At 37.7% G+C, this 24,547-nt stretch overlaps 1 protein-coding gene across 15 annotated transcripts in view; it reads right to left on the reverse strand.

The window, feature by feature from the left end:
• Nucleotides 1–24,547, reverse strand: part of DENND1A (DENN domain containing 1A) — a 372,477-nt gene that overhangs the window by 269,360 nt on the left and 78,570 nt on the right. For all 15 annotated transcript variants that reach the window (XM_043530795.1, XM_043530794.1, XM_037879472.2 and 12 more), the window contains exon 3: nucleotides 21,109–21,152. In XM_043530795.1, coding sequence (XP_043386730.1) covers nucleotides 21,109–21,152 — 44 coding nt within the window. The remainder of the gene's footprint in view (nucleotides 1–21,108; nucleotides 21,153–24,547) is intronic.

Here is a 24,547-nt window from a genome sequence, read left to right on the forward strand (position 1 = left end):
GCTGAAGCTGTCAACACAGATGAATTTCCCCCATGCAATAAAGTGTAGAGGGAAAACAAAAGCGGTTCAAGGACAGATTGAGGGACACAGAAGAAGCAAAGAGGAGACACTATAAAACAGTTGGAGTGACAGGAGGAGGAGGAGGAAAGCAAAGTGTCATGGAGGGAGGAGAATGTGATCAAGGAGGATGAGAACATGATCCCTGACTTGACCAAGAGGTGGCTGTTTACAAGTTGTCATCCCCACCCTTCCCTAAGGGTCTGAGACCTGGGTAACCTACAGATGACATTTCAAGAGGCTGGAGTGGTTCCAGCAGCGTTGCCTCAGGAAGATTCTTAGGAACAGCTGGGAAGACCAACGCACTAACATCAGCGTTCTCTCTGCAGCCAACATCAGCAATATAGAAGTGCAGGTCATGAAACACCAACTCCGATGGGCTGGTCACTGTGTATGTATGCCTGACACTTACCTCCCGAAGCAAGTACTCTTCTCTCGGTTAAGTCAGGGAAGAAGAGCCCGCGGAGGGCAGAGGAAGCGCTTCAAAGACATACTGAAAGAACACCTTAAAGAGGGAGGCACCAACCCAACAAACTGGGAGGGCTTGGAGCAGATCAGAACACAGCAGCACCACACCATACACCAAGCCACAGCTCACTTTGAGGAGAACAGACATGCTCATGAGACAGAGAAGCGACAAAGGAAAGAAAGGGCACAACAGTCCAGCCAACAACTATGTCTCCTCCAAGATTACACCTGTCACTTCTGCGGGAAAATCTGCAGGGCAAGAATTGGGCTCCTCAGCCACTTAAAAACCCACCAATGAACCCCCTTGGCAGACATCATCTTCACATCGAGGGATAGCCGAAATGAAGTAGCTTTTTGTGACCTTGGTAAGAGCCATTTTAGCTGACAACATCATAACAGAACAATTTAATTTTACAAACTCTGAGTGCTACTGTCCAAGTGCAAATTAGATTCTTTAAAGCAACACACATCTGTAAGAAATAGGGGCAAAGAGGTCTTAAAAAACAGGTTTTACACATTGCTCCCAAGCAAACACGTTGAACAACTATAAGCATAGTGAAAATGTTAACATTTTATAATGGAGTTGCTGATCCTACTTTAACAAATTAAAGTACACTGATTTGAGAGGTGAAGTTTTCTTAATAAATTGAATATTCTTTCTACAAAATTTAAAGAAATGTGGCTATTTTTGTAATTTACTTCCACAGCCACAAAAACAGCTAGCCTATTTTTATACTCAACTTTTCTCAGAATACTTTTAACATAACAATTTGTTATTAAATCTTTAAATATTAATGTGGAATATCAGGTTTAAAAATTAAACAATTCAATTGCCAGCTCACCAAAACACTTCTACTTAGAACTGATGACAACCCTATTTAGAACCATGTTTTAAAAAACGTCTGAGTTCAGAACAATTTGGAGTACTATAAATTATATGGCCTACAAAATCTGTGTGAACTTCATGCCAATGCCCTGTCGGCAAAAGAGATCTTGAATATTAACTTTTTTACTTACTTAAATCTAAACCTAAGCAGTCAGTACGTTATTAAATTGTATGCAATCATAGAATCATAGAACATTAGGGTTGGAAGAGACCTCAGGAGGTCATCTAGTCCAACCCCCTGTTCAAAGCAGGACCAACACCAACTAAATCATCCCAGCCAGGAATTTGTCAAGCCGGGCCTTAAAAACCTCTAAGGATGGAGATTCCACCACCTCCCTAGGTAACCCAATTCCAGTGCTTCACCACCCTCCTAGTGAAATCGTGTTTCCTAATATCCAACCTAGGCCTCCCCCACAACAATTAGAGACCATTGCCTCTTGTTCTGTCATTTGCCACCACTGAGAACAGCCAAGCTCCATCCTCTTTGGAACCCCCATCAGGTAGTTGAAGGCTGCTATCAAATCCCACCTCACTCTTCTCTTCTGCAGACTAAACAATCCCAGTTCCCTCAGCCTCTCCTCATAAGTCATGTGTTCCAGTCCTCTAATCATTTTCGTTGCCCTTCGCTGGACTCTCTCCAATTTGTCCACATCCTTTCTGTCGTGTGGGGCCCAAAACTGGACGCAATACTCCAGATGTGGCCTCACCAGTGCCAAATAGAGGGGAATAATCACATCCCTCAATCTGCTGGCAATGCTCCTACTAATGCAGCCCAATATGCCGTTAGCCTTTTTGGCAACGAGGGCACACTGTTGACTCATATCCAGCTTCTCGTCCACTGTAATCCCCAGGTCCTTTTCTGCAGCACTGATGCTTAGCCAGTCGGTCCCCAGCCTGTAGCAGTGCATGGGATTCTTCCGTCCTAAGTGCAGAACTCTGCACTTGTCCTCGTTGAACCTCATCAGATTTCTTTTGGCCCAATCCTCCAATTTGTCTAGGTTACTCTGGACCCTATCCCTACCCTCCAGTGTATCTACCTCTCCCCACAGCTTAGTGTCATCTGTGAACTTGCTGAGGGTGCAATCTACACCATCCTCCAGATCATTAATAAAGATGTTGAACGAAACTGGCCCCAGGACTGACCCCTGGGACACTCCACTTCATATCGGATGCCAATTAGACAACGAGCCGTTGATCACTACCCGTTGAGCCTGACAATCTAGGCAACTTTCTATCCACCTTATAGTCTATTCATCCAATCCATAATTTTTTAACTTGCTGGCAAGAATACTGTGGGAGACCGTATCAAAAGCTTTCCCCATATCCACAGAGCTAGTTATCTCATCATAGAAGGCAATCAGGTTGGTCAGGCATGACTTGCCCTTGGTGAATCCATGTTGACTGTTCCTGATCACCTTCCTCTCCTCCAAGTGCTTCAAAATGGTTTCCTTAAGGACCTACTCCATGATTTTTCCAGGGACTGAGGTGAGGCTGACCGGTCTGTAGTTCCCTGGTTCTCCTCCTTCCCTTTTTTAAAGATGGGCACTATATTTGCCTTTTTCCAATTGTCCGGGACCTCCCCCGATCAGAGATAATGGCCAATGGCTCTGCAATCACATCAGGCAATTCCCTCAGCACCTTCGGATGCATTAGATCTGGACCCATGGACTTGTGCATGTCCAGCTTTTCTAAATAGTCTGTAACCTGTTCTTTCACCGCTGAGGGCTGCTCACCTCCTCCCCATACTGTGTTGTCCAGGTTTCAGAGTAGCAGCCGTGTTAGTCTGTATTCGCAAAAAGAAAAGGAGTACTAGTGGCATCTTAGAGACTAACCAATTTATTTGAGCATAAACTTTCGTGAGCTACAGCTCACTGTAGCTCACAAAAGTTTATGCTCAAATAAATTGGTTAGTCTCTAAGGTGCCACTAGTACTCCTTTTCTTTTTGTATTGTCCAGAACAGCAGTGTGGGAGCTGACCTTGTCTGTGAAGACCGAGGCAAAAAAAGCATAGAGTACTTCAACTTTTTCCCACATCATCTGTCACTAGGTTGCCTCCCCCATTCATTAAGGGTCCCACTCTTTCTCTGACCTTTTTCTTATTGCTAACATACCTGTATAAACCCTTCTTATTACCTTTCACATCCGTTGCTAGCTGCAACTCCAGTTGTGCTTTGGCCTTCCTGATTACACCCCTACATGCTCAAGCAATATTTTTATACTACTCCCTAGTCATCTGACCAAGTTCCCACTTCTTGTAAGCTTCCTTTTTGTGTTTAAACTTACTGAAGATTTCACTGTTAAGCCAAGCTGGTCGCCTGCCACATTTGCTATTCTTTCTGCATGTCGGGATGGTTTGTTCCTGCGCCCTCAATAAGGCTTCTTTTAAATACAGTCAGCTTTCCTGGACTCCTTTCCCCCTCATATTAGCCTCCCAGGGGAGCCTCCCCATCAGTTACCTAAGGAAGTCAAAGTCTGCTTTTCTGAAGTCCAGGGCCCATATTTTGCTACTCTCCTTTCTTCCTTTTGTGAGGATCCTGAATTCAACCATCTCATGGTCACTGCTGCCCAGGTTGCCATCCATTTCTACTTCCCCTACCAATTCTTCCCTGTTTGTAAACAGCAGGTCAAGAGGAGAACGGCCCCTGGTTGGTTCCTCCAGTAGTTGTACCAGGAAGTTGTCCCCAGCACTCTCCAAAAACTTCCTGGATTTTCTGTGTACTGCTGTATTGCTCTCCCAGCAGATGTCAGGGTGATTGAAGTCCCCCATTAGAACTGGGACCTGTGTTCTGGAAACTTCAGTTAATTGTCTGAAGAAAGCCTCGTCTACCTCATCCTCCTGGTTTGGTGGTCTATAGCACATGCCCACTACGACAACACCCTTGTTGCTCTCACTTCTAAACTTAACCCAAAGGCTCTCAACAGGCTTTTCTCCAGTTTCATACTGGAGCTCTGAGCAATCATACCACCCTCTTACACACAGTACATTCCACTGGAAACAAATTATATTTTGTTAAAATGTTAAGAACAACACTTTACAAGATGTCTGTTTAAAATGGACACAAAAAGGCAGTGACATATCAAAATTTCAGTTTGAAGAATATTCAGTCTTGTGAGACAAGCTCATAATATGTGAAATTCAGTCACTTCCTAAACTTGAACACAGCTAGAAGTAATATGGGAGGGTTAAATGGAGTTCAGCAAAGCTTATGTATTAGAGGTTTGAGACTTAATTTTTTTTGCATTTGTTAGGGGTTTTATGTTTACTACATTATATAATGCACGTGTCCATTTATGAAGTTACATTATTTTGATTACAGATTATTAACAATCTTCAATGTAACGACATGTGATTATGTAGTTAAGTAAAAATTCAGATGCAATATTATTCTCAAACTTAAGAAAAAACATGCTGCATATGAAGACTGGTATCACAACCACAACGAAAACAGCAGCATATTTAGTTTACATTGGAAATAAACCACTGGCAAAATTTGGTTTTTAAGAGAAGTATTAAATGTAAACAACTGTATGAGTGAAACCACATTTCTTTTGCCTTCCCTCTCCCTTTAAAAAGAAAAATCCCTGAAGATATTTGGGAGAAGTTCCTTTAAAAATATTCCCCAGCCAACACTTTTTATGCCAAGTTTCAGCCTACAGTAACTTTTCACTGCATATGTTATAAACTTCTGAAAAGAGGCGTTTAAGTGAAAAACCTGTACAGTGTACAGTAGCAATAGTAGCAATATTAAGCACTAAAAATAATTCTTAGGGTAGAATAATAGATAATAATTCTTGAATATTACAAAATTAGTAATCAGTCATGTTAAGAGCTTTTTCTGACAAATAGCAGCAATATTTGACTAGTAGCATTAATTTAATTAGCTTAATTTAGTAGTATTAAAGCAATACCATAATAAAAACAACATTCCAATATAACTTTATAGCAGGTGCTCATCCATTTCCTTAAAAACTTTTTAAAAAATCCATTAACTCTTATCTCTTCATGCAATTAGAAAACAAGGGTAGGGAAGCTTTCTGTAAGTCTCACTTCTCCCCTTTTTCCCAGATGGTGATGGAGAAGAGGAAAAAAAGGTACTGGAATGAAACAATAACACCATTTCAGTGGAGGCCATCACTTGCCCCCAGGATGGTTCTATAAAAAAAACCCTTAGACAGTGAAAAGAGCACTGAAATAAATAATGTTTCGTAAGCATCCTAAGAGCTCTTAGTATTGAAATATTTTACACTCACAAAAAATGTGCACAGATGGGCAACTTTTCTGCTTGCATTAGTAAAACAAAAATCTTTCATTATCAAGCTCAAAATCCTTGAATTTTTTAAACTTAATTGTGCCTCTGTTTCTTAGAATTCACACCCCAAGGCCAAAGCTTTCCTGCCACCAGTCCTTCAAATCTGACTTGGACATTACACGGAAGGAGGCTCCAAGCCTCCCTGAGGTCTCGCTCCTTTTACAACATACGCAAAAGCAGTAGATAATGGGCCTATGCTGAATTCACTGCTCTATACAACTCCTCCTGGGACACAGACCTAGCAGATGTGATGAAAACTGTGTCAGAGAAGTAGCTCTAGTTTGTGCCTTAATGACAACTTAAAACTCTAAACTAATAGAACAAAAAAGAAATGGCTATTACTTTTCTCATTAGCACCAACCCAAGAGTAACACTGAGCTAAAACATTTTAGCAGCTCTTCCCACAGACTTCACACTGCCGTCACCCAAATAAATAATGTTCTAAATTAAAAACAAAAATCTTAGCTAAAAAATCTTAGCTGTTCTTGGCACATGATAAAAATAAATCCTAACACAGATTATACAAAGGTTTACATCTGTCCAGGGGATGTTCTACTCTTTTTTCAATTTTAAATTATGGAAAGAAGTTAAAGAATTATATCTAGAATAACATAATGAATTTACAAAGATCAAATCCATTTCTGTGGTAACCACAGGAGTGAATACATTGATATGGATGAGAAATATCAATATGAAAACGGGTAATTGTGTAAAAATTGCCATTGTATTAAATCATAAATACAGTTTTGAGATTTAGAAACTAAGGTTGGGAGTTTTCCAGCTATGAATTTGAGAGAATTTATGTGAAAACTGTTAACTGAGGGTATATAACTATTTGCTTCTAGGACTATAAGATTTTTGCCATTTTCAAAGGCTAATTTAATTATACAGTAACAAAAATATAGATTTAAATGTATACTTTGGATAATATTTGCTAAATGATATAATTTTGCCTTCAGACGATTGGTTCTTTTAAATGTCGTCTCAAATGCTCTATTCAGCCACAACGACATACCCACTTAATCAGCTATCATTGTTCTCTGAGGCAGGACTTTGTTGTCAAGACAAGCACTGAAACCTTTAAAAAAAATTTCAGAACTGGCATAAGAAAAAAAAAAGTGATCTTTGTCAAACAAAGACAAATTTATGCAAATCTTTTATAAACATTCACAAACATTTATTTAGCTTTTGAAATGTTGGCCTCATTTGAGAGCATGAAAATGAGGGGGAAGTAGGAAGATGCAAAGGACAGCTTAGAGGCTGGCACACTACATAAATATTCAGAAGGAAGATTATAGGATTCATGTTAGGCTGTCTTAGGTTTCTCCAAAGTCCACATAGAATACCAAAGAACAAAACTAACGAGAAGTAGAGCAGATGTTAGACAATGCAGCAGCCCTCTTTTCCTCTCTCACTTGGCTATACTTGGGCGCTTTCATTTTTCCTTTCAATATGGTTAGGTCATTCAAGGATTCTCCTATAGACCCTGTATTGTGGCTACAGAGCTATAAGCTGGACCTCTGTCAGCTTTCCAAAAGTTTCCAATGAAAAGGCATTATGCAAATTCTACCTCTCTTACCCTCTTTCAGGGGGAAAAAAAGCCTCCAGTATGTAGTCATTGGAGTATTGGAAGTCCCAGCCTTCATTTCTGTATGGTTGTGTTTGCCTTAGGGCCATGCTGCTTGTTTTGACAGTGGATGCCCCTAGATAGTTGGGATTAGTCGAGCTTGTTTAGATAAACTTGAAATCAAGGCCTTCTCTAGGTAGACAGCTAGATGTAGCTACTGAGTTTCCAGCTGCCGTCTTCTTTCATCCCAAAACAACTGCAGGATTCACAGTAGCTATCACAGCCACAGGCTATGTCACATACATAAGTACAAAATTAAAGGCTGCTAAAAGAAGCCTTTGTAAGTCTTAGTGCTAAAATAAGGAATCTGTACTGCATAGTTTATACAAATTATTCAAGAAGCACCAGTAAGACATAGCAAAGCATAGTTAACAAGACATGTTCATAAAAGACAAACCTGTTTAAATAAATGGGGAAGATTTTGTTTTGTTAATTTATCATCACCACCACCCACTGCCCAACATTTTTGCAGATTACTTATTATAAAAGGGTAATTGCTAAAACATTTTCTAATATTTATCCTATTTATCTAACAAGAAACCTTATGCTGATCTATGACAATATTCGAGAATGTTATTTATTACAGTTAGATTTGGGCTTTAGGTCAGATTTTCTTAGAGATTAGGTTTGTTTTTTTTTAAACTATCTGAATTGATCCTAATGAAGACATGCCACATTCAGATGTTTCAAAATTGGATGAAGAATGGATTCACATGAATGCAAGGTGTCAAAAGAAAAATGGTAAACCTCAGAACTAAATAAATAAAACAAAAAATGAGACACTAGCAGCATTGCGCTAAATTATTTAAGAATGTAATAATCCAGTTGTTGTAGTTTTCTAATTTACCCAATAAGAGTCTCATTTGCCATGGAAAAATATGCCCACTAGTCTTCATATACTTTTGTACAGTAGGTAGCACACAACAGGCTTCCACTCCTGACTAGGGTCTCCGAGAATGATTATAATACAAGAACTAATCATAGACTTTGAGGCCAGAAGGGACCATCATGATCATCAAGTCTGACCTCCGCACATTGCAGGCCACAGAACCTCGCCCACCCACTCCTATAACAGACCAATAACCTCTGGCTGAGTTACTGAAGTCCTTAAATCATGATTTGAAGACTTCAAGTTACACAGAATTCACCATTTACACTAGTTTAAACCTGGAAGTCACCCATGCCCTATGCTGCAGAGGAAGGCGAAAAACCTCTGCCAGTCTAACCTGGGGAAAATTCCTTCCCGACCCCAAATATGGCAATCAGTTAGACCCTGAGCATGTGGACAAGACCCACCAGAAAGACACCTACGAAAGAATTCTCTGTAATTACTCAGAGACCTTCCCATCTAGCATCCCGTCACTGGCTGTTGGAGATATTTGCTGCAGATCAGCTACCTGCCATTGTAGGCAGTCTCATCATACCATCCTCTCCATAAACTTACCAAGCTCAGTCTTGAAACAAGTTAGGGTCCCCCGCCACTGCTCCCCTTCAAGGCTTTTCCAAAACTTCACTCCTCTGGAGGTTAGAAACCTTCATCTAATTTCAAGTCTAGACTTGCTCATAGCCAGTTTATATCCATTTGTTCTTGTGTCCACATTCGCACTTAACTTCTCTCCCTCCCAATATTTATCCCTCTGCTGTATTTATAGAGAGCAATCATATCTCCCCTCAGCCTTCTTTTGGTTACGCTAAACAAGCCAAGCTCTTTGAGTCTCCTCAGATCATCCTAGTAGCCCATCTCTGCACCTGTTCCTGTTTGAATTCAATACAGCACTATTATCGAACAGTAGGACTGAAGAAAGGGAAACTCATCAGTTCAATGGAAAATTATTATTGTCTTAATTCTCCCTTTTGTGTTTCAGAGTGGCCAGCTCTATTAGCAAAAATGATTTGAAGGGAAAACAACACTTGAGACCCAAGGGAAGCACTGATAAACAACAGCCTAGTGGAAACTAACCAGGAGTATGGTCTTATGGTGACAGTACAAGTCTAGGAGCCAGGATTAAGAACCAAGAGATCTGGCTTCTGTTCTTGGATTTGCCACTAACCTGCTGTCTGGCTTTATCCAAATCAAGACTCCTGTGCCAGTTTTCCTACCTACAAATCATCAAAAGACTGCCTACTCTATTGCAAAGTTTTTTGAGATAGTCCAGTGAAAAGCCTTATAGAACTACAAGATATTATATCATGATCTTTATCCACAGTATAATATCTGGTGTCTTCCTGGGACTAGTTACTGAAAACATAGGGTAGACTTTGAGGTGAATTTTTGAGTTAAAACTTCCCTACCATAAATTCTCAGTTGACCAATAACCTGAACAGGAAACATGGCAAAGCAGAGACTGGCAAGCATAACCAGCAACTGAACAGAGAGAAAATTCTTGAAAGCAACGGAAGATGACAATTTGATTACACTATAATGCATAAAGGATCCTGATCCAGAATGTAATGATTGTTAACTAAATGATTGAAAATGAATTTTAAGAAAAACTTCATTATGACGATTGGGGAAACTATGTATGTACAACTTAAATTTGACCTGAAAAACTCTGTGTAAGCTTAAAAGCTTGCCTCTTCACCAACAGAATTCAATCCAACAACAGGTATTACCTCACCCACCTTGTCTCTCTAATAGCCTGAGACCAACAGGGCTACAACAACACTGCACATGTTCAATTTAGGAATTCTGTTTGAGATTATGAACTCTATATAGACTAACAACTTAGTTTAATTGTAAGGCTAGCCTGCCTTCTCTGCTATCTTTTTACCTCCATCTTCAGATGAAATTCCAAGAGGTAGCGACACAGGGCTAACACCAAAGAGTCGCTAACCACTGATAGTCATCTATTTAAATAGAAATAGCCTGGACAAAGCAGGTGGCCAACCCAAGAAAACTGTTTCTGCCAGGTGAGCTGGTAACCAGGCAATAATCACCTGGTGGGGGACCCTGAACACCTGACAAGACTGATCCAGGAGTCACATAACAGACAGAACTGAACTTTATAAAGGAGGACTCTCTCAAACCAGCCATTTCAAAGAAGGAGAGGAGACCGTAAGCAGAAAGCAAGGCTGTATGGGAGGAGAAGGGGAAGGACACTAGAGGACTCTGGCCTAACCCAAAAGAATATACCAGAATGGTAAGGAAACTGAAGCAGGGAATGCTGTGTAGATGTTTCTTTGTTATGTCTGTATCTATAGCTCTCTTAAGCTGTCTAAAGTAAAAAGTAATTGTTATAGAAATCTTTACAAAGCCTTTGTTGTTATGTGCTTCATCCATTACACATCCCTGAAGAGGGAACTGTAAACCAGAGTGCCCACAAGGCTGGAGCTCTAGAAAGAGATGGGCTTAATTTACTGTGGTGTGGTGGGAGGCCAGCACTGGTCCTGGGGGCACAGGGTAGCTGGACTGCAAGGTATCATCTGTGAAGGGGTAACAGACAGTGCCTGTGCCCAGGAAGCGTGCTAGAGAGGCCAAAGAAACAGGCAGTGCTGTAGCCTACACAGACCAAGGAAAGCTTAAGTGCACATGGATCCAGCATAGTGGGATCCAAATAGAGCAGCCAGGTGAGCGTCCAGCAGGAGGAGCATTACCAGGGCAGTGATACTTATATATACCTAGAACAATGCTATCAGATATCAAAAATGGAGTATGTTTTGACAGCTGTGCCTTCACATTGCTCCAGTAATGATCAGGGTCCTTCTAGCCGCTGGAGAAACACACACAGCACTTCTGTATCACTTTACAAATACCATCAATCTGCATAACATCCCTGTGTTATAATCCTTGTTTTACAGATGAGAAAATGGAGACAGCAAGGCTAAATGACTTGCACAAGGGAGACCTATAGTTAAAATTCATGAGTGCCTGTTCTCAATATTATGTTCATATCACACGTCAGCATTCTCTACAGTAGGAAGAAATTGAAACCTTTCAGTATTCTCAGTTGATGCAACCAACAGAAAGGTAGAACTTCCCCACTGTCAAACTTTCTGAAAGTGAAAGTTCTGCTGTTCCCCTGTAAAACTACAGGTAACTACAGGTGTGTGTGGAGGGGAAGGGGCTTATTTGCTAATATTCAATCATCAATTTTGAGATATTCAGGTATGGGGTAAAATAACCACTTAGGAGTTTTTTTTTATTATTATTCTGGATGCTCCATTAACAGTTTCTTAAAAATATTCATTAAATTGCCATGCACAATCTTTACTAAAGACAAAACATTTAACAGGTTTGAAGCTGGTGCATTTAAAACAACATAAGCATAGATATTGTCTACAAAAGAATTTTTAAATATTGCACTGAGGTGAATGCTCAAAGTATACAGAAAGTCTTGCATAAACATTAAACTTCCCTACTTGTAAGACAGTTATCAGCATGGGCCCTGTCTCTAATTTTTTTTCTTTCTCGCTCATGCCACCAGTTTAGAATTCTGCATGTGCATTCCAGAGGCTTGTGGAAACTTTACTATGAGTATCAATGAATCTACCAGCACACCTTTCCTTTCCCTGTTTTACAAGTAAAAATTAACAATATTAACACGTGAACTGTAATCTGTATGTACCGTACATATACAGATGTATTAAGTGATAACACTAACAACAGTACATATGTGTATGGAAGCCCAGTGATGGTTGTCGTGGGAAATCATTTAATTTTCTGACAATTACATATGTAAAACATCAAGCCTAATGTTGCAGAAACAGAGTTTGACTTGTGTCACAATTTAAAGATAACAAGCTAATGAAAAGGTACAATTTGTTCAAAATGTGCACAGTAACACTTTGCTGCTAGATCCCAGGAATCCTGACTCCCCAAGTCCCTGCTCTAACTGATACAAGCATATTCTGATATTTACTACTCATATCATATCCTCATTACTAGCACTGACTTTTCCATGTCTTGATGACAGACTATTCTGCATAATATTCTGCCCTTAGGACCTCTGAAATTACATGCAGAAGATAGGGATTTGATGATCATGAAATCCTGATCCCACTGAAATTAATGGTAAAACTCCAACTGACTTCAGTGGGAACAGGATTTCACTCCAGCATTTTAAAATGTGGCATCACTTTCAATATTCACTTCAGAAGACATGAATACAAAGACCTTAACACAGGGAAGAGAAAACAAAATCCAAGGGTGGTTATGCCCAGCCTCTATATAAATGCCTCACATGGAACCGTATTTGCAAAATACCAGGCCCCAGAAACTTTTGCCCCATGCACCAATGGTAGGCTTCAAAAATGTCCTGCAATCCTGAATGCCATTGCAGCTATTGCAGGGGACAGCCAACCTCTGGATTTTGGTTTAATTCCTCCTGAAGTCATTCCCTGAACTTCAGCACCTGACTAACCTGACCATTAGAGGACTGTCACCATCTTTCCTGAGCTCTACCATGCCTCATAGTCATCCTCCTATTCAGTGACAGTACCCCTCCACTGCGCTAATTCCTTTCTCATCTCAACTTCCCTGTCAATTTCCTTCATTTTTCCTCTTATCTAACCCCGATTCCAAAGGCATTAGTGATTAGTTCCTTTCCCTATCTCACACAAAATCCCTTACCTTATAAACTATCGATAAAAGTTATTTTAAAAATATTTAAAGAAACTGTATGTACATGTACGAGCTCACTAGAAACATCAATATATCTGCACAAAAGATCTGAGTTATCACAGCACTACTCTGTTGTCACCGGGTTTGTTGGTTCCTTTTCACTGAATTATGTCTTAACATTCGATTGTAACCTCTTCAGGCACAGTGTATTTTATGTGTCTGGACAGTGCCTGGCACACTTCTGGGTGCTCAATGAATAAAGGATGATACTTTTATTCCTCACTCGCTATTTGACCTGGACTGCATACACTGAAACACACAAGAAGCCATAAACGTGGACAATTATCGTTCAGAGAAACGAGAGAATACTGATATAGTAAAATTTTAGGGAGTGGTCAAAATATCTAAAAAATCCCAAAAAACCTCATTTTCTCCTTTTAGCAGTGTACATAACTGATTGTAGTGAAATGCGATTATGTGACTGCTGCAAGTATTCATTCTAGAGAGACTGTTCCTTGATGATGATAAGCCTAGGAAGACTTATAACAATGTACTGTGTGAAGACTGCCGAATTACAGCACCTTCAGGGAATCTTTCACTCATGCATCGCATTTTTATCCATTTGCACATTTTAGAAAGGACAGAAATATTATTTTGTTGCCTGCCCTTTCAACAAGCTCCTTCATGTGTCACTGCAAAATTCTTCACCACAACCACTAATTCTGGAATCACAAAATGAAGATTCTCCATAACTTGAATAGTAGAGCCACAAGTCACAGCTAAGTCACACAAACTAACAAACACCCCATATACAGGTGGAAAAAGCTGTGGAATGGAAAGTTAGTGTATGATCACAGATACCCATCTAGATCAGAGTCAGAAGGATGGCTTCAAATACAGCTTTGGCCTGCACAAATTCATACTTTAAGGAAGTAGTTTATTTTTAAAGTCAATCCACCATGTTCATATTAAAACTGATCTATATTAAACTAAGCTACTGTCTTACTACTGTCTGACATGGTTTTACATATGAGAAAGGCAGAGAATATGTGACTGGGGACAAAAATTTCTAACATCAACTCCCCCTCTCTGACCTTGGTCAAGTCACCTACCTGAAAAGGCTCAGTTTCCCTATATATAATAGGTGTTGTGATGTTATAATCACTTTGGAAATATAAGCCTCTCATTAAAACTGGGTTTTTAAAACAGATTTGTACATAAGCAGACTTGGATTGGGGCCTTTGGGTACCACCATAATGTAAATTATTAGTAACAACAATCATCATCATCATTATAATAAAGGAGTTCTCTTAATCAGACAATTTGTATCAAAGGTTATCAAAAACAATGAGTTTTTTTTAAAATGTATTGATTTAAACTAGTTAGCCACACAACAGATGCCAATTACACAGACATGAGGTGACCATTATTTGGTATGCCAAATTAGATCCATATCCATCAGTTGGATGGTTGAACTTACTTGCTTGCTAATTTAAAAAGTTAACAGTTATGATTTCAGCCACACAGAAATCTGTCTCTTCTTATCGGTATAGTAAAAACTTTTTTAAAATGGGCTGCTTTGAATAAGCTGGTTCCATGCTGGTCTGCAGCACTGCTGTTTAGCCACAAACATGTTCAGCAGGGGTTGGGAAAAAACTTTATTTCATGGATTCACAACATAATTCAAGATACTGAAAAAGAACATTAATGGAACAACATCTTCTAATTTGGAAAATACTGTCTTAGCTAAAGGTGAACATTTTATGTTTTTATCAATAAACTTAAACATACAAAATGATAATGATTCATCACTTTAAGCTGGAACCCACAACCTTTATTCACACAAGTGGTCTCATAGGACTCCAATGCAACTACCTGCACAAATAAGTGCTGGCAGGACAGGCTCTAAATTATTCACAGATCCACAGACTTTAAGGCAAGAAGGGATCATTATGATAATCTGGTCTGACTGCCTGCATAACACAGGCCATAACAATTTCGACCAGTAGTGCCTGCAACCAGCCCAGTAACTTGCGGTTGAGTCAAAGCATATATTTTAGAAAGACATCCAGTACTGATCTAAAGACTACAAGTGATGGAGGATACTCATTCTTTGGTAAGTTGTTCCAATGGTAATTAACACAACTTAAAAATGTCCTCCTTGTTCTTAGCCTATTTATCTAACTTCCAGGCATTGGTTCTTGTAACAGTAACAGATTTAAGAGCCTGCACCTATCAGAAATCATCTCCTCATGTAGGTACTTACAGGCTGCAATAAAGATAAATAGATTGAGTTTTTTAAGTCTTTCACTGTAAGGTGGGTTTTCTAGACCTTATATTCTCCTTTTAGTTCTTTTCTGAATCCTTTCTAAATTTTCAACATCCTTTCTGAAGCGCAGACAGCAGAACTGGATCCACTATTCCAGTAACGATGTCACCAATGCCACATATGGAAGTTAACAGCAGCCCTTACTCTGATTCAAAACACCCACATACATTCAAAGATCACATTAGCCCCGTTAACCATACCATTGCACTCAGAGCTTTTGAGCTTACACCAAGCTCTTCTTCAGGAGCTCTGTGTACGCTCGAAAGCTTGTCTCTCTCACCAATAGAAATTGGTCCAATAAAAGATACTTCACCTCACCCTCCTTGTCTCCGTGCATTTTAACACACACAAACAAGTATACCATGAATTACCACCATTATTATTATTACTACTACTACTACTACTATTATGAAACATGCAAGGCTGTTATTAGACTTAAAAGGTTGCTGCATTCTTTATGGTTTTTGGCACTATTGCCATTAAGTAAATGTTAAAGAAGCACATATAAAGCACTATTAGTTTTGAAAGTACTCAGAAAAATTAAACTTCCCAAACATATTAGATTAGGGGGAAGGTACTGAGAGGACAACTTGAAACATCTGATAGGAGGAATACAGAGCAACAGAGATGGGGAGACAATGGGAAATCAGAGGAAAAAGTTTAATTACCATGAATAAGAGTTATCCTCAAAATCTCTATGAATTAAGAATATAACAACAAATTAAACCTATGGTTTTGGTTTGGGCAGATGTCTCTGCACTCAGACCCAAACTTCATGGTTCAGGACTAGCTCTAAAGATATTCCTTCCTGGATTTCTTGGGAAGTTAACAAACAAACCCAGCTTTGTCCTTGTGACTTAAATTGTCTCGAGAGCACCTCAGTGAAACAGCAGCCATATTATCGACATTAGGAGATGCAACATTCCTTGTATTTTGATACAGAATATTAATGAAAATCACATTTGCCTTCTTAACACAAAGATTTTCATTCATGCTGCTGTTTTACTAATGTGTATTCAATAGGGAGTGACTGTACATATAATTTAAATAACTCTCCATGTTAAGTTTACATGCATTCATTTAATAAGACCCTTTCTATGATCCAATACGATCAGCGTTTACAGTCTGACGACTTTGCTATTCGCTTCTCATGTGTTTGACAAATACTTTGTACTTTTTCTATTTACTATTAATGCACAATGTAAAAAGAGATGAGCTTCAGAACTTCATTAGGTGCTTCCCTCTGCATTTTTAAATGAATGCTTACTCAACCGTTCCAATTAAATTTCTTAATCAATTTGCAATAAGGTAGTTCAACTAAATTACTAGTAAGGCAGTTTTTGCTATGAAGTATACATATGCACTAAGCATATGAAAACTTTCCAGTGAAGTGATTATAAGCAACTCAGAAACACTCATTTGGATTACAATCATCCCTGTTTAAGTAACGTATTTGGTCCCTTTTAGCACACATGGGTTAGGTGAGATTGAGGTTTATGCTTTATTTATGGATAACACTATAAATATTCTCAATCAGAAATCTCATATAATGATTCAAAGAAAGGGCACCTTTTTATTTTTCCCTCTGTGCCATGTTTCTACATTGCTTATAGAGTTAGAACAAGAAAGACTGTTAGTTTCTATATAAAGTTTGCCATAAAAATTTATGGTTTCTATAAATGTATAAAGATTGTTAGTTTCATTAGAACCTCTGTTTCTGTGCCAGTGGAAAGAAAAATTACCTGCAGACTACAAGTAGCAATCTGCATAAGTATCAGCTTGCCAGGGTATCCTAATCCCGTTATAAATATAAGATGCATACAATACAGTATTTGATCAAATTATAAAAAGTTGTCATCATACTGCTGTTAAACAGCCTGGATATATAAACTACTACCATATGAGAAATCAGAGTTTTTGGTAAAAAAGACAAGCTATAAAGAATGCAATAATATGCTGCATGTTATAAAAGGGTAAAGTTCCTATTACACTTTCCATTCATTATAAGGGTATTTGTTGAAACATCCTGACAGGTCACTGTACCTATGAAACAAAATCCTGCACATCAGAATTAGTTATCCTAGCGCCATTAATAAATACCACCTTAAAAATCTTCAAAATGCTCAGTTGTCAAAAATGCTATGTTGATGAGGGTGAAGTGTAGTGGGCATAATTTACTAACATTTTATTTTTAAAATATTTCTCTTAATTCAAATACTGTACAATTAGTAAAAGCACTATTCATCATTATGATGTTGCTGTCATGAATATTTAATTTCATGACCCTTTACCACAAAAAAAAAAACCTAACTGTTCAACTGAATTTCATTCTTTTAAAAATGAACTTTCTTGGTTTGTTTAGTTTTATTAGCTACCAAACTGAGAAAATGTAGCAATCCATAAATGGTTTGGTGTTAGGCTGCTTTAAAAAAAAAAGGATTTCTAGTGATGGCAAATGATTCCTAGAACTATTTCTTATAACATGTGGGATTAAATATCAATTTTCAACCCTTCAACTGCTTTAAAGTCTGAGGGTACCACTACAAAACCTGCAACAGGAAAAACAGTCATTAAACTAACGAAAATTTTTAAATTAATCTAATACCATTTCATATTACACTTCCCAGGTACATTCTGATTTAAACATACACACACACACTTCAGCTACAATTTAAAAATCAGAACTTCTGTAAAGCACTCTCATTCTAAAGATTAAAGTATTCCAACAAATGAACATGCTCTTAATTTAAAAAGGTAAACTAAATATTGCCAACAGTAAAAACCTACTGAGAAGTACTAGTTTTAAGAATTTAGCGATGCTTGGAGCAAACAAACAATTTCCCTAATAGGGTTCCAAAGATACCTTGCCTATGACATTTTCTATTAAATACTGGGTATTAGTGTTATTTAACAGATTTAAACCACAGATGTCATTGTGGTCTGAACATGTCAAAGACAACTTGGGGGGAAAATCAGGACACAGAGAATTCACTTTGCCAGTAATTACAATCAATATTCCTATAATGTGTCTAGCCTGCTCATTACTTCCTTACTTTGTATCAAACCCCTTATTTACATTTCAGATTACATTTTTCATGAAACACTAAGATCTATCAGAGCTAAGAGGAGTGAAATAATGAGGGAGAAATATTTTAATAAAACGTGTCGGGTCTGCATTACTTCCGTGTCAGAAAGAAAGGTTTCTTCTGTAGTGATGGATCATTTATTCTGCCTCTAAATGAGAAGCAAAAGATGAAACTGATGAACTTTTACTGCCCATTTGTCTTTAGCAGACAATTAAGATAGAAGATCAAAATGGATTATCATACCACGCAGACAACTGGCCCAACAGTAATACATCTCCGGGACCACAGATTTGTAACTCTCTTTTATCCCTCCCCTTTCTTCTTACTCCTTTTTCCTCTCTAAAGGCAATGCTAGCTTTGTGGCTCAAGGGGAGCCAAAAGGCTGGTCATCATTATTCAGTCATAGATGTCAATCTAACCTCCCTTTTTTCTCAGTTTCTAAAGCAGTGAGCCACAATAATTTGTGACAGATTCTTTTACTGTAAGGTACAAAGAACACACAGAATAAAACATCTAGCAGCAGCAAGGGTCTCTGATCAGATGTGCTGGTACATGGGAAATACACTGTATGTAAAAACAAGCACTGATAGTTTAGACGAATAGAGAGAGAAACTTGAGGGTTTTTTGTACTAATAATTGCTTTTACCTTGTGTTGATTTAACTGAAATATTCCTTATGGATTAGATCATAAATGTTTGACTGCTAGAAAAAATATTTCCCAATATTAAGATGTATATTATGTACATATTTAAAAAATAGCTTAAAGTAAAGAGGAAGTGACTTTCAGATTAACTCTTCTGAAATATTTATTTTAAGAAAGGAAATTTAAATTTTTAAAGGATAAAACTACTTAATTTGTTTGCAGCCACTGCATTTCCCAGAGCTCTAGTTTAAATCAAGAAAAACTAGAACATAGCACTGCCTTTCTAACTTTCATCATCCTTTTTTTCAGTCTTGTCACGTGTTCATAAGTAAAGGATTTTCAAATCCAACTCTTTCAAAACTTTGGAATATATTCTCTTCTTGATGCACGTGTGTGTAATTCCCATTAATATCACTGAGAGTTCTATATGGGCATTGAGAGAGTGTGCCTTTAAATCTACTTTTTTTTTGAAGTTTGAAAAAAGTTTTGCTTCTTCATCCCACCACCCTCATATTCCATGGTTCTAAATGCAACACATTTTTTCGAGAGAGGTAGGCCTGTGTGTTTTCAGGGGTCTGAGTCCAGAGCACAATATGTCCCAGAAGTCCTGCAGTACAAAGGCATACCAGGGCAAGTGGCAGCCAGCTTCATAACTTGTGGCTTTTGTGGGTTTGACTCCAACTTTAATAATTTTGAGATGCCGGTAGTTTCTTGCATATTAAATTTCCTTTTTGGTGGCTTTAACCAGTTTTATTAAAAAAAATATTTTATGTATGAGATACTCCTATAATCCCTCGATCATAGACACGACAGACTGCAACAGCTCTGAAGAACCTTTAATCTGCACATCTGACTTGATAGACTAACTGCTTCTTCAGCACCATTACAGTTCATCATGTCAATACATACTCAGGGAGCTGTTTATTCACAGATTATTGACAGAAGGAAGCAACGGGGAATTGCATATTTACAAAAATAAAAGTTGTTGCATAACTGCAGCCTCATGGTTCACATATAGAAAAAGGGCTATTATTAAAAACTCATGAGAAGCAGTCACTGAGGGTGCTGAATAATTGCTTTGAAAGAAGATCGGGGCCCCATTGTACTAACTAGTGTACAAACACACACGGAGACACTGTCCCTGCCCCTAAAAGCTATCTTGTCTAATAAACGTGCTCAGCCACCATAGATTAATCCCTACAAAATTTCATATTGCATGACATTGAGTAATTTTAAAAGGTTAAAAAGATTTTAAACAAATAACTCTACACCCCATAATTTAAAAGCAGACACTGATTTAGGCCACATTTATTGTTATATTAAATATTTATATAGCACCATAACTTTGACTGGCACTTTTCAAAAATTAAAAAAGATAATTTGAGAGATAAAAGACCAAGTTTTAGTCCAGATCAAGTGGTAATGGCTGCCTTAAGCAGTCTTCTGACAAACAGGGCTAGTTAGGCAAACAGCAACAGAGCATTAACTTCAGTGCCATTCATGAACACCACAAAAATAATCCCTCCTCCCCCCAAATCCCTTCCTAATGAGATATAGTAAAATACAGAAGTTGCCAACAAAATCTGGAGTAGCATTCAGTTATAACAACTATAACCTCAGCTAACAAGTCCTAGGAAGGATTCCCATTCACTCTGTTTATATGCTAAATGCAAAATTCCCATGCATTCTATATGCACATTCACATTTTTATACCATCACTATGAAACAGACTTAAAGACTACATTATCAGGGAAATATTTTAAAAATGTACTGTAGTGCCAGGTATCCAGTTAAATAAAGTTATAAACTTTCAGACAATGAGATGAAGATTGCCAAAAGAACTGTAGACTATGGCACCTCCAGGCAAAAACTGAAATTTATTAATTAATTTTCTTCCCTGCTCTCATGTTTGCTTGTAAAGATTAGACTGTAAAAGGATCTCATTGAGATCCAAAATTCTTCTAACAATATTTTCAGTTCCAGTTCCAAACACGTATTTTTTTTTATCCTCAGCTCCTAATTATGGCTTCTCTTTCCTTCTAAAAATGCATTTATCTCTCTCAGTAAAAAGAACAGCAATAATATGTCGAACAACCCTGAAATAAATTTTGTCATGTAAAAAATTAATTACGCATTCCAAACCTGGTCACTGTAGTCCTCTGGGAATTTCCTCCGCACCTCAGGATCTGTAAATAATTGACAGATAATATTAATTGGCTTTGGATTAGTGAGCAAGCAGAGAATCACACATTAATATTTGATCAGAAGATGATAGCAACCCTGGCAGGGGATCCAAGGAGGGCAGCTGAGGCTGTAATGTTGATAAGAGCAAGGAAGGACTCTTCAAGGCTCTCCCTTTACCCTCTTCGAGAAAGACAAAAAAGAAATAAAAAGACTCAATGCTACTGTTAACTTTAGGCTGTTACCTAATGCAAAAATCTTACTAGCTGCAAATTGCCAGCTACATGTGTTGCCAGAAAACAGTTTCCAAATGTGCTTTGACTTTTTATTTTTAATCAGATACCTCATTTAGCCAACTACAGACACTGGGTTGATAAACCTCTATAGGAAACAGTTTTAAGTGGGACCAGATCACAGCTCTTTCAAGGCTGACTCAACTACATAGTGGGAGAGAAAGCACACTCCTTTGCAAACGTATAACAATATTTATCAACAATTTGAAAGAACTAATTAAAGTAGCCGTGAACATCTCTGCTCATTTGGAAACAAATTTTAAATGTTTCATGATAGTACACATCAAGACAAAGGTTTGTCAGTATAAAAAAATATGGTAATACAACCTAATATGAAGTTATGTTCTATTTAATACAATTAGACTTGTTAAGAAAAAACAAAAAAATCTAGACAAATAATTTATACAACAGTCTATTTAAAACAGAACTCTTTCAAGGCCATCTGTTTTTCTAAGGAGTGTTTCCAAGACTGCCAAGTTCTATATTATCAGTGCATTCTTTAATTATGAAAATTAGTAGATAAAAATTAGATACTGTTTAGTGTCTAAAATATCATACCCGAAAAAAATTAGTTATTTATTCAAAGAAGTTATCAGTATCCTGTATAGTATCTAACATTTGTGTGCAATTGTGATCATTTTCAATTGTTTGAAGCTTAGCATGTTGAATACATTGTTACCAGATGCTTGACTTTTTATAAAATGTTTCCACAAGTTTTGATCATTATGTAGGGAGTAAGGTTTTGTAAACAATCTTTACTGCTCAATTATTGTTATACTGCACTGGAGTTAGGGCTTGAGGGGAAGAGAATCATTTTATGACATATACACCATATACTTTTATTTTTAAAATTGGTCCCCACCCTAGACTTCTCACTGGCAAAGTTTGTTTTACTAATGCATTAGTTGATTGGCTGTTCAATTGCTAACAGATGCAAAATTTTCATGAAGCTAGATTCACTTTTACTAAAGTAATTAAAATACACAGTAAGTATATTTTAAGAACAAGTTAACAATAACTTCTTATGTTAAATTTTCTACATGGTTAGAAGTTTAGGTAATTTTAATACTTCACTCTGATTTTTATATTTTCAAACCTTTATAGGCAAGCAGAATACAAGTACAAATATAATCAATGTGAAATGCAAAAATAAAATAAGCCACTAATATAAAAATAACAGAAGATTTCAGGTTCTAATATGTCCTCAGTTTTGAGGGGAAGTTCTCAAATCCACATATAGATGAATATAAAATATTTTAAGGGTCCAATCCTTTGAATACCTGTGAATAATTTTACTCACATGAGATTACACACACACACACACACACGTGTTTTCAGTATGCTCCGCAGAACACAACATCTCCACATCTCACAAATATGAACACACTATTTATTAGTAGGCTGCAGATTTGACAACCAGAATCAAGCAGACTATTATGAGAGACATTCTATTTTAAATATTCATAAAAAGGAACTACGTTATTTACATTTAAAGATAAACTTTCATGAGCTTCTAGAAATGCATTGAGGGGGAGGGGAGCCTAATTTGGAATCTAGGGAATTAGACATCTTATAAAATTGGATGAAGGGATAATAGGGGACTGGTATTCTCATTTAAACAACAGTTTTCTGGTAAAACATGCCATCTTGTTCCCAATTTGAGAAAATTCCCTGTTGAGCATATTTAATTTTTTGCCTTGCCCAGGTTTGTCTGGGGATATGTACAAAACCTTACAGACACATTTATCAAAATAAATGTTTTTTTGGCCTTCATGTTTTCTGAGACAGTTAAAATCACCAAAAGATATAAAGGAATATACTCTCATAACACATGGTTTACCACCTTGCTTTAAAATTAGGGTCCAAGAGGTCCTGCCACGTACACAGAAGACCTTTCCACTATCAAGGTGGATCAAACTTTATAACCAACAACATTTAACCCAAAACCCTCACGTCATGTACAATTTCTATTCCACACTTCCTTTAGTGGCCACTTAGTAAAAAGGTATCTGCACTTTAGTTGGCTCTCTCGGAAATTCCAAGCCACATTCTCCACTAAAATAATAGTTTAAAAAATTACTAGCCAACCCAAGATTCCAATAATATTTATCAAAATTCATATATACTTCTTACTTCTTGGATGAGATCCTCTACTTAAGCAACTTACTGGTGCAAAGGCCTCAACTAAGCACATACTCACTGTTCAAGAGATTTCTCATTCCACATGTTTACATATACCTTGGGAAGCAATTCTGCATCAAAAACCAACCTTCCAACAAAATGAATTACCTTGTATGTCAGCAAACATGTTGCTATTATAGGCCAAGATCTACTTTCACCTAAGGCACTTGTCATGGAGCAAATAAGATTTTAATGGTTTTTGCTAGTGCTTTGATATCTTAGAGGTTTACTTCCTCTTAGAAGTCATCCCCATTAAACTGCAACTGTATAAAAGTCATTTAAAAATGACTAAAGACAACCAAAGATCAATACTCCAGAAACACCAGCCAAGGGATTTTGTAAAGTATCTTAACTTTGCCTGTGGAACAGCATAGGCTTTAAGTCTACCTTGATATTTGACTTTTACAAAAACCTATATATTTCCCTCCCTGTAAACAATCCTGCTTTCCCTCTCAGAAGTAGTCAGGGGTATAAGTGGAGGCATGTCTGCAGAAAAGGCAGCCTACATTTTATGGGGTTCCACACCCAGAAATAGTCTCGGGCCATGGTGAAGTACAAGTGACTGGAGACCACAGACAGTGTTTATTACCTATAGATCAAATAGTCTTTGCTCTCTAAAATGCAGATTTTTAAACAGTTCTCTGTTCCACATATGCACCAAATGTGTGTGTGTATGTGTGGTGGTGAGCGGAGCTAAATTTTTTCAACATGCCTGTTCAAGTCTGTGTGTCTTTTGATTGGGCTACACGCTGAATAGGGTTTGGCAAAATTATTCTCCACCACTCAGAGAAAGCCAGACTAGAATTTAAATAGCTGCATGTACTTAAAATCCCTGCTCTCACTACATTCTTTGTGCTGCAGAACGCTAGTACCCTCATGGAACCAGAGGCAGCGATCTCTTGGTGCAGATCTGGCAGATTTTAACT

This window comes from Chelonia mydas, chromosome 16 (genome assembly GCF_015237465.2).
Source record: "Chelonia mydas isolate rCheMyd1 chromosome 16, rCheMyd1.pri.v2, whole genome shotgun sequence".
NCBI classification, from domain to species: Eukaryota; Metazoa; Chordata; order Testudines; family Cheloniidae; genus Chelonia; species Chelonia mydas.